The following is a 12,039-nucleotide window of genomic DNA, read 5'->3' on the forward strand; positions in this document are numbered from 1 at the left end:
AGGAGGTAGTATGTGGCAACCCACTCCAGTGTTCTTGCCTGGAGAATCCCAGGGATGGGAGAGCCTGGTGGGCTGCCGTCTATGGGGTCGCACAGAGTCGGACACAACTGAAGTGACCTAGCAGCAGCAGCAGCAGCAGTATGTGGTAGGTGTGGTCAGTAGTACGTGATTACATGTCATTTGATCCAAAAGGATGTGTGAGGATGGTGGATTGAGTCTAAAGTCGATGAGAGGATATAGTTTAATTAGTAAAAATCTAGAATCACTCCTAGAAAAGTATTTGGAGTGTGGTGAGAAGTATCATTGTAGTGAGGAGTCATAAGTATCTTTATCTGTGATGGACAGAACATTATTCTTCCTGGCTAGGATTAATATTGCTGTCTAATGCAGATTGACATCATACCATTATAAGAATTTTATTTACTCCTCCTGCCCCCCCCCTTTTTTTGGACTCACACTCATTCTCTTTCTAAAGATACCATTCCCTACACAATCATCTGTGTCCTATAAAAGCCTACTCCTTCCAATCGACTTATTACACAACCCGTCTACGGTAGTCAAATCTGAAGCAAAATCTTGATGTATATTTATGATTGATGAATATACATCAAGCTTGTGATTTATGTAGACTCCAGAATATTCCCAGTGGACTTTCTCTGTGTAGATGTGTGAAATAACCTCTGAAGATAATGCTAGTTAAAGGAGCTCTTCATCATTGTGTAAGCATAGTGTCGTCAGGTTTGCTCTGGTTTCCAGAACTATCATCACTTAACTAACGTCATCTTTTGCTTTGTTATCACCTGATTTTTTGACAGTTTGAAGCACCCTTGGATATATCATTAAGTGACTCAGGATTCAAGTAGGTTACTCCTAAATTATTATTATTTTTTATAGACACTTCTGGACAGAATGATTATATTTAAACATAATCTGTGATATACTGCTAAAAGGATACTTTGATGTTCTGTTTCTGTGAGGGAGTGTTTGCCATCTTTTCTGTTTCTGTTTTCTATAGGGAATATAAACAATGTTATCAAGTATGGACACAGGGTTTTTCCATGTAAAGGCAATCATATTGATTTTCTTAGCCATTTATTTCTATAGGGCATCTTCATTTTTTTTTTTTTTGATATGTGGAAGTGCTCTGTAATTCAATAAAAAGATTCAGAGTCAGAGTCAGAGAGCTCTATGTTTAGAATGAAGCATCAGAACCCTTTTCTTGTTACCATCAAAGAGGATGTCTCAGGTCAATCCACTTATAGCTCAGCTGAGTCTATTGCTTCTCCCCGCCCCCACCCCGCCCCGCCTGTTTTCATTTTTATACAAAAGGCAAGATTCCCACCCCCACCCCCCCAGACTATTTTACATTTAGTAAACACAGGAGATACTTTTGAAAAAATAGACTCAAAGCCATAAGTGCACAGAAGAAATGAAAGTCTTCCTGAATTAATGATAATTGCAAAATGCTACATTTCACTAGCCTTATTTTTATCATATATGAACATTCAGTTCTGTTTATTTTGAAATGTAGCATCAACATTATTTTAAAATTAGACAAAAGTTGAAATATTGTGTATCCTTCTCCCTATTGCCATTTATGTACCATCTATTTTTAAAAATTACTGTTTTTAAAAAATAATTTTATTTGTTTATTTTTGGCTGTGTTGGGTCTTCATTGCTGTGTGGGCGTTTCTCTAGCTGTGGCAAGAGGGGACTGCTCTCCAGTAGCTTCTCATGGTGGCTTCTCCTGCGGAGCGCAGACTCTGGGGCACGAAGGCTTCAGCAGCTGTGGCCCGAGGGCTCAGTAGCCGCGGTTGCTGGACTCTAGACCACAAGCTCAGTGTTTGTGGCACGTGGACTTAGTTGCTGTCTGCAGCGTATGCGATCTTCCTGGACCAAGGATTGACAAATTATTGCTTTACTTATTTATTTTAACAAAAGGACATATTATCTACTTAAATTTTTCAGAGACATGTGGATAAATTATAGTTGTTACTCACATCTTTTATGAGGGAACTTATTTGTAAATTCTTATCCTTTATGTTCTTAGACTTGTCAACTTTGGATATAGTGATCTTCAAGACCAAGAGGAATTATCTGAACACCTGACTTTATGTGTTTTTACCAACCATACAGGTAGAAGCGGGTTGTACTTGTCAATTTATTTAATTTTACTTGAGTTCCATATATTTAGCCATTGTTCAGTTATGTGGACCCTGAACATAAGTGATCATGTGGATATTTACATACCAAATTAACTTCTCCACTGTAATTTTATACATTTGCTGTCTGTATAAAAGAAGCCACAGTCTAGCTATTGTTCTAAAAGTTTTTCTTTGTATTATTTCTCTAGTAGAGGGGATGGGTTCATATTTAATCAAGCTACATTTTCTCACCTGCTTCATTGTAGAGAAATGATATACAATGAGAGGGATGCTTTTTGTGTCTGGCTTACTGATGCTGAAGTTCTAAACCCATGTGATTCGCTACTTTCAGAGCCATGCTATAACCTACTGAGCTGACAATCAAATCTTCACATACAAGTTATGAGTGTACAGTATTCCATCTCTTAAGACCTGTTTATTATAGATAGAAAAAATAGGGAGGGGGGAAAATAATGCCTGAAAATGAGAGGAGAGGAGTATGATTACAGTCAATGAATCTCATGAAAAACTGCTCATTAACTTTAATAATCATCTGAATAATCAACTCTAATAGCTAAATCTAATAGCCATATTTAATAGTCCAACTTGAGTGGACCGTTACTATGAGAGTTAAGTAGTGCTTGGACTGAAATTACATTCATTTAAAGCTATATTATGTGGTATTCATTGATCTGTCACTTATGGAGCATTAATAGAAAGTTACTACTTAGTACGGATGTTGGACGTTAAGTAAGTGCACACAGAGTATTTGAATACAATCATGGTACATTTTATGAATGAGAATTATAGGAAGCCATGAGAGCATATAGTGGAGGTTTAATAGAAGATACTGTTATAGTATGTTCAAGTATATACAAGTATGTTCTACTTCAGCCAATGCATTCTTAGTCCTGAAAATTGCTTCCTTCTCCACCTCACTCTTTCAAAATGCAGTCCATAGTTTTCTGTCCATTTTGGGTCTCCTTCAAGCCCACAAGTCCCTCTATAAACTGGTCTTGGGGAACTTAGGGCAGGAAATATTTCCCTTGATACTTGAGGATGTATGTGAGCTAAGAACAGGGTGACTAGTTGAAGTAGAGTGAGCAATAGGAAAAGTATTGGTAGAGAGATCTGAAGAGGTAGGCAGGGGCCAGGTCATGTAGGGCCTCACAGACCCTGGGAGGATTTTAGCAAGAGATGAGGGTGGCTTCTCTTGTGTTGTTGAAAGAGGATGTTTGCTATGACCAGCGCATTCTCTTGGCAAAGCTCCATTAGCCTTTGCCCTGCTTCATTCTGTACTCCAAGGCCAAATTTGCCTGTTATTCCAGGTATATCTTGACTTCCTACTTTTGCATTCCAGTCTCCTATAATGAAAAGGACATTTTTCTTGGGTGTTAGTTCTAGAAGGTCTTGTAGGTCTTCATAGAACCATTCAGCTTCAGTTTCTTCAGCATTACTGGTTGGGGAATAGACTTGGATTACTGTGATATTGAATGGTTTGCCTTGGAAATGGCAGAGATCATTCTGTCATTTTTGAGATTGCATCCAAGTACTGCATTTCAGACTCTTTTGTTGACTGTGATGGCTACTCAATTTTTTCTGAGGGATTCTTACCCACAGTTGTAGGTATAATGGTCGTCTGAGTTAAATTCACCCATTCCAGTCCATTTTAGTTCACTGATTCCTAAAATGTCGATGTTCACTCTTGCCATCTCCTGTTTGACCACTTCCAATTTGCCTTGATTCATGGACCTAACATTCCAGGTTCCTATGCAATATTGCTCTTTACAGCTTCGGACTTTACTTACATCACCAGGCACATCCACAACTGGGTGTTGTTTTTGCTTTGGCTCTGTCTCGCCTTCTTTCTGGAGTTATTTCTTCACTGATCTCCAGTAGCATATTGGGCACCTACTGACCTGAGGAGTTCATCTTTCAGTGTCCTATCTTTTTGCCTTTTTATACTGTTCATGGGGTTCTCAAGGCAAGAATATTGAAGTGGTTTGCCATTCCCTTCTCCAGTGGACCACGTTTTATCAGAACTCTCCACCATGACCCCTCCCTTAGGTAGCCCTTGGGTAGCTCATAGTTTCTTTGACTTAGACAAGGCTATGGTCCATGTGATCAGATTGGTTAGTTTTCTGTGATTGTGGTTTTCAGTCTGTCTGCCCTCTGATGGAGAAGGATAAGAGGCTTATGTAAGGTTCCTGATGGGAGAGACTGACTAAGGTGGAAACTGGGTCTTGTTCTGATGGGCAGAGCCATACTCAGTAAATCTGTAATCCAATTTTCTGTCGATGGGCGGGGCTGTGTTCCCTCCCTGTTATTTGGCCTGAGGCCCAGCTATGGTGGAGGTAACAAAGATAATGGCGACCTCCTTCAAAAGGTCCCACGCATGCACTGCTGCACTCAGTGCCCCCAGCCCTGCAGCAGGCTGCAGCTGACCCACACTTCTGCCAGAGACTCCTGGATACTCACGGGCAAGTCTGGGTCAGTCTCTTGTGAGTCCATGGAATTCTCCAGGCCAGAATACTGGAGTGGATAGCCTTTCCCTTCTCCAGGGTATCTTCCCAATCCAGGGATCGAACCCAGGTCTCCTGCATTGTGGGCAGATTCTTTACCAACTGAGCTATCAGGGAAGCCCAAGAGAAGACACAAGAGAAGACTCTACACATGGACATCACCAGATGGTTAATACCAAAATCAGATTGATTATATTCTTTGCAGCCGTAGAGCAAAAACAAGACTGGGAGCTGACTGTGACTCAGATCATGAACTCCTTATTGCCAAATTCAGACTTAAATTGAAGAAAGTAGCGAAAACCACTATACCATTCAGGTATGACCTAAATAAAATCCCTATGATTATACAGTGGAAGTGACAAATAGATTCAAGGGATTAGATCTGATAGACAGAGTGCCTGAAGAACTATGGATGGAGGTTCATGACATTGTACAGGAGGCAGGGATCAAGACCATCCTCAAGAAAACGAAATGCAAAAAGGCCAAGTGGTTCTCTGAGGAGATCTTACAAATAGCTGTGAAAAGAAGAGAAGCAAAAGGCAAAGGAGAAAAGGAAAGATATACCCATTTGAATGCAGATTTCCAAAGAATAGCAAGGAGAGATAAGAAAGCCTTCCTCAGTGATCAATGCAAAGAAATAGAGGAAAACAACAGAATGGGAAAGACTAGAGATCTATTCAAGAAAATGAGAGATACCAAGGGAACATTTCATGCAAAGGTGGGCACAATAAAGGACAGAAATGGCATAGACCTAATAGAAGCAAAAGATGTTAAGAAGAGGTGGCAAGAATACACAGAAGAACTGTGCAAGAAAGATCTTCACGACCCTGATAATCACGATGGTGTGAGCACTCACCTAGAACCAGATATCCTGGAATGCGAAGTCATGCGGGCCTTAGGAAGCATCACTACGAACAAAGCTAGAGGAGGTGATGGAATTCCAGTTGAGCTATTTCAAATCCTAAAAGATAATGCTGTAAAAGTGGGGCACTCAATATGCCAGCAAATTTGGACAACTCAGCAGTGGCCACAGGATTGTAAAAGGTCAGTTTTCTTTCTAATTCCAAAGAAAGACCATGACAAAGAATGCTCGAACTATTGTACCATTGCACTCATCTCACACAAGTAAAGGGTCAAAAAAAGGGAGGAGGTTTAGGAATTAGATCTGGACATAAATATACAAAGGTTGTGTGGAACATCCGAAGAAAAAAGAAGGAGTATGGGGAGAGAAGAGGGAAACCAAGTGAGATGTTATAGCAGCCAAGAGCCAAGGGGGTTTCATAAAACAGAGCGACTTTTAGTAGGTGGTTAGAAATGGAGCCCATTGGGTATGGCTGTGTGGAAGTTACTGTGTGTAGTTTGTGCTGGGTGAAATCTCATGTGAGAATTGAAAAATTATAGCAACGTGTGCTTGCATAAGAGAGGCAGCAGCTGGATGGGGAAGTGGCATTGTGGGGGTATTATGTTTTGAGACGGTAGAGACTGTAGTATGTTTGAATGCTTATAGGATATTTAGTGGAAAAGAAAAGATGACACTATACAGCAGAGAGGAGTAACTAGTAGACTGAATTCGCTTAGAAGGGGGGATGCAATGGGATCCCGAGCTCATGTGGTGTCCCCAGGGTTGGTTCTTCCCTGCTACTTACTTTAAATCTGTTGAATAGAAACAATCATTTAAGGCTATTATTCTGTGAAGATTTTATTCCATTTTATTTTATTCCCATAGGAATTTCTCACAAATATTAGTAATTTATAAATAGGCTATCTATGACATATCTTAAGAAATGTTAGGTTAATTTGGCAAAAGATGTGAAAGAGCTTGTTTTCCCTTTGTCAGTGATGTCTAGGAGCCTTGCTTTTCACAGTCAGCTTTGAAATAAAAAAATAAGCCTGTTTCAAATGGGGTGCTTTCAGATTTAAGGTGAAATAAACCAAGAGAAGCACTCTTTTTATTTTCAACTCATAAGTTGCCAATTCATGTATTTCCCAAATTACTTTTCAAAAACAGCTTTTGAAACTTTGTGATTAAAGCAAATGCCTACTTCAGCAAATGGAGAAAGGCGCAAATAGTCTAATCCCTATATGGCTCCCTCTATAATAAGGAGCTTAGTTTTCCACTGGTGTGGAGAACAGAAAACATGGTTCGTGAAAGAAATGCCAATAGACTCAGGACCTTTTACAAACTCTACTTATTTCAACTATTACATTGATGCTGATGCTGTAATAACATTTGTTTTTTAGTTGTTCCATATTAGTCATTGAGAGCTACTTTGTCCTTTCACCATCACTTACTACATTCTTGAAAGCATCTTTGCCCTGAATTTTCCTGCCCTAAGAAATGAAATTTGCTACCTTTCAGAGATTTAAAGGTTAAAATCTTGATGATGAGGCTGATCATAAGAGTTAGTGGTGAGCAAAAGTGCTCTGTTAATGTCAGACCACTGATATATTAGGATTATGAGTTTCTATAGTTTTTTCTGATACATTTTTAACAATAGGAGGATGAATCAGGGACTTTCTAAAACATTGAAGGAAAGATTGCACACCCTATCTGAGTTGCTCAGTTGTGTCCGACTCTTTGCAAGCCCATGGACTATACTTTGCATGGAATTCTCCAGACCAGAATACTGGAGTCGGTCAGTCAGTTCAGTTGCTCAGTCGAGTCAGACTCCTTGTGATCCCATGAACCACAGCACGCCAGGCCTCCCTATCCATCACCAACTGCCAGAGTCTACCCAAACCCATGTCCATAGAGTTGGTGATGCCATCCAACCATCTCATTCTCTGTCATCCCCTTCTCCTCCCACCTTCAATCTTTCCCAGCATCAGGGTCTTTTCAAATGAGTCAGCTGTTCACATCAGGTGGCCAAAGTATTGGAGTTTCAGCTTCAGCATCTGTCCTTCCAACGAACACCCAGGACTGATCCCTTTAGGATGGACTGGTTGGATCTCCTTGCAGTCCAAGGGACTCTCAAGAGTCTTCTCCAACACCATAGTTCAAAAGCGTCAATTCTTCTGTGCTCAGCTTTCTTTATAGTCCAACTCTCACATCCATACATGACTACTGGAAAAACCATAGCCTTGACTAGACGGACCTTTGTTGACAAAGTAATGTCTCTGCTTTTTAATATGCTGTCTAGGTTGGTCGTAACTTTCCTTCCAAGGAGGAGCATCTTTTAATTTCATGGCTGCAGTCACCATCTGCAGTGATTTTGGAGGCCCCCCAAAAAAGTCAGCCACTGTTTCCACTGTTTCCCCATCTATTTGCCATGAAGTGATGGGACTGGATGCCATGATCCTAGTTTTCTGAATGTTGAGCTTTAAGCCAACTTTTTCACTCTCCTCTTTCACTTTCACCAAGAGGCTCTTTAGTTCTTTACTTTCTGCCATAAGGGTGGTGTCATCTGCATATCTGAGGTTATTGATATTTCTCCCGGCAATCTTGATTCCAGCTTGTGCTTCATCCAGCCCAGCATTTCTCATGATGTTCTCTGCATAGAAGTTAAATAAGCAGGGTGACAATATATAGCCTTGACATACTCTTTTCCTATTTGGAACCAGTCTGTTGTTCCATGTCCAGTTCTAACTGTTGCTTCCTGACCTGCATACAGGTTTCTCAAGAGGCAGGTCAGGTGGTCTGGTATTCCCATCTCTTTCAGAATTTTCCAGTTTGTTGTGATCCACACAGTCAAAGGCTTTGGCATAGTCAAGAAAGCAGAAATAGATGTTTTTCTGGAATTCTCTTGCTTTTTAGATGATCCAGCAGATGTTGGCAATTTGATCTCTGGCTCCTCTGCCTTTTCTAAAACCAGCTTGAACATCAGGGAGTTCACGGTTCATGTATTGCTGAAGCCTGGCTTGGAGAATTTTGAGCATTACTTTACTAGCGTGTGAGATGACTGCAACTGTGCGATAGTTTGAGCATTCTTTGGCATTGCCTTTCTTTGGGATTGAAATGAAAACTGACCTTTTCCAGTCCTGTGGCCACTGCTGAGTTTCCCGAATTTGCTGGCATTTTGAGTGCAGCACTTTCACAGCATCATCTTTCAGGATTTGAAATAGCTCAACTGGAATTTCATCACCTCCACTAGCTTTGTTCATGGTGATGCTTCCTAAGGCCCACTTGACTTCACATTCCAGGATATCTGGCTCTAGGTGAGTGTGAGTGATCACACCATCATGATTATCTTGGTTGTGAATATCTTTTTTGTACAGTTCTTCTGTGTATTCTTGCCACCTCTTCTTTATATCTTCTTCTTCTGTTAGGTCCATACCATTTCTGTCCTTTATCGAGCCCATCTTTGCATGAAATGTTCCCTTGGTATCTCTAATTTTCTTGAAGAGATCTCTAGTCTTTCCCATTCTGTTGTTTTCCTCCATTTCTTTGCATTGATCGCTGACAGGAATCAAACCCAGGTCTCCTGCATTATGGATGGATTCTTTACCAGATGAGATGCCAGGGAAGCCGAAGAATACTGGATTGGGTAGCCTAGCCCTTCTCCAGGAGTCTTCCCAACCCAGGAATTGCACCAGGATTTCCTGCACTGCAGGTGGATTCTTTACCAGCTGAGCTACCCGGAAAGCCTGATTCAGGGACTTTCTTAAGCACTGAAGGAAAGACTGCACTCCCTATGTTGAGAGTTAACCCTGCAGTGGTACTTAGAATGCTCTGTGTGTTCTGAGTCCATAGTGGCTGTAATTCTTTCTTGTGCACCACCTACTGGGAGGTGGTGAGGGGTGAAAAGTGTAACTTCTCCGTCCTGCACATTTAATTGTAAGAGTTGCCCTTCACAAGTTCCCAGAATTAGGCCTCTGTTTAGCATTTTATAGAGCTTTTTACAATGAGATAATTTCCCTTGGAAAACTTTGTCCATAATAGCTTTCATTGTCCAAATGGTTTCCCCCAGGCTAGCCAACTTTGAGATATTATCTTCATCATTGATGAATATTCATTAAACATTGCTGGATACACCATTAAGAGCATGCTTTTTTTTTTTTTCCCAAACTCTGACTTCCCCCAACTCATAAGCATAATTATTCTGGAATAATAATAATAGCAGCTAACCTTTATGACTACATATAACTTTTTTGCCAGAGCTTTATACATATTATCTTATTTAACACATTTATCTTAAGCACTCAATGCTCAAGAAAGAAGGTGAGTGTTGAAGGAGGTGCTGTTTTCCTTATTTACAGATGAGGAAACTGAGGCTTAGAGATTTCAATTAATACGATTCAGGCAAATTTTAAAAATACTGATGCCTGAGTATCAGCCCCAGAGATTCTGATTTAGTGGTCTCAAATGGAGCCTAGGTATCTGTGAGCTCAGGAAGCTTTACTGTGCTTTCAGAGGCGAGAACCAGTGCTCCAGAGTTGTGTTGTCCAGCATGGTAGCCACTAGCCATGTGCGGCTATTTAAGTTGTTAAAATTAAATAAAATTTAAAAGGAGTTTGTCAGTCACAGTAGCTGTCTTTTAAATGCTCAGTAGTCACCTGTGGCTCATGATTACCAGATTTAGAACATTGACACTATCAGAGAAAATTCTAGGAGCGGGACAGGTTTGCAGCGCCTGTGCACAGTCCATTTCCCCTTGCTGTGTCTTTTTTCCCCTTTTGGGATTGAGAAGGGTGACTAAGCTACAACCTGTTTGGAGATACTTGCTATGAAATCTGAATATGGCTCTCAGTGTATGTTTTAATGTAAGTTTATTCTACATCTCATGTTAACTTTCTTCAAAACAAGTAAAACAATAATCTCGATTCCCTAAAGAATGGTGTGTAGAGATTTTTTTCTAGAATGGAGATTATAATCTTCCTTATATTGTTTACATTTCATGCTCATTCCTCAGGACAGATTCCTAAAAGATCAATTGCTGGGTCAACAGGTGTGAATATATTTAATTCTCTGCAAAACTGTTTTTCAGAGAGTTTATACTAGTTCACCTTTTCATTACTATTATTTGAGATTGTTCTTCCACTGGCAGAATTGATTATAATTTTTAAAACTTTGTTAATTTTAAAGGAAAAATGCGGTTCGGTTCAATTCAGTTGCTCAGTCGTGTCCGACTCTTTGCAACCCCATGAATCTCAGCACACCAGGCCTCCCTGTCCATCACCAACTCCCGGAGTTCACTCAGACTCACGTCCATCGAGTCAGTGATGCCATCCAGCCATCTCATCCTCTGTCGTCCCCTTCTCCTCCTGCCCCTAATCCCTCCCAGCATCAGAGTCTCTTCCAATGAGCCAACTCTTCACATGAGGTGGCCAAAGTACTGGAGTTTCAGCTTTAGCATCATTCCTTCCAAAGAAATCCCAGGGCTGATCTCCTTTAGAAAGGACTGGTTGGATCTCTTTGCAGTCCAAGGGACTCTCAAGAGTCTTCTCCAACACCACAGTTCAAAAGCATCAATTCTTCGGCACTCCACTCAGCTTTCTTCACAGTCCAACTCTCACATGCATATATGACCACAGGAAAAACCATAGCCTTGACTAGATGGACCTTAGTCGGCAAAGTAATGTCTCTGCTTTTGAATATGCTATCTAGGTTGGTCATAACTTTTCTTCCAAGGAGGAAAAATGTGGTACCCTATTTTAATTCTTATTTCTTTATTATCAGAGAGAGGCTGAAGTTTTAACTCTATCTGCTAAAAATGTCTTTGTCTTTGTGATCATAGAATATAAAAGAACAGGATAAACCAGTAGATTTACATTCTATAGTAAACATATAGAAAGTATTCAAAGTGGTACATGGGACTTCGGTAACTCTTTTAATTACTATTTTTGTTTATGCTTTAGTGTAGCATTATTTTATTCTTAGTGAGTCTGCTGTAGATTTAAATAAAGGTATTATTGTGTGGTCACTAACCATAATGGTAATTTAAAATCTAACAGAATCATTACCTTTTATAATCTGATAAAGTTATTCTTTTTTGTCATTTCATGTTGAAAATATTGCAATAAAATGAATTTCTAACAATATATTGCCATCTTAAAAATCATTAAAAGAGTCAAAACTGATAAATATTATAACAGAGTGCTTAAATATGTCCTGGAATAGCCTTCTTAGGGAAAATGGACCTTTTTTCCCTACCATGGTTTTAACAAAGGAACTCTAGTGGAGTATGGTAGAGGAAATGATTCACTGAAGTAGAATAATGAGAGTTCACATAGCTAGTTAATATTTGCTGTGGGACTAGAACCAGGTTTGTCAAGTTCCTTTCCACCCTAGAAATCTCCTATTTCAGGTGATCACATAAATGCTAGCATTAGAATAGAAGTATCCATCTAAGCATAAGGCCCTCATTTGTAAGTCATTGATGAATTTACCCAGATGTACAGGTGGCAGCAGCTGCTGGACGTGATGGACAGTTTTA

At 40.0% G+C, this 12,039-nt stretch overlaps 1 protein-coding gene across 5 annotated transcripts in view; it reads left to right on the plus strand.

The window, feature by feature from the left end:
- Nucleotides 1-12,039, plus strand: part of GSAP (gamma-secretase activating protein) — an 89,207-nt gene that overhangs the window by 27,963 nt on the left and 49,205 nt on the right. For all 5 annotated transcript variants that reach the window (XM_069587809.1, XM_069587812.1, XM_069587814.1 and 2 more), the window contains exons 11-12: nt 816-859; nt 2,051-2,136. In XM_069587809.1, the coding sequence (XP_069443910.1) occupies nt 816-859; nt 2,051-2,136 (130 nt within the window). The remainder of the gene's footprint in view (nt 1-815; nt 860-2,050; nt 2,137-12,039) is intronic.

This window comes from Ovis canadensis, chromosome 4 (genome assembly GCF_042477335.2).
Source record: "Ovis canadensis isolate MfBH-ARS-UI-01 breed Bighorn chromosome 4, ARS-UI_OviCan_v2, whole genome shotgun sequence".
Taxonomy (NCBI): domain Eukaryota; kingdom Metazoa; phylum Chordata; class Mammalia; order Artiodactyla; family Bovidae; genus Ovis; species Ovis canadensis.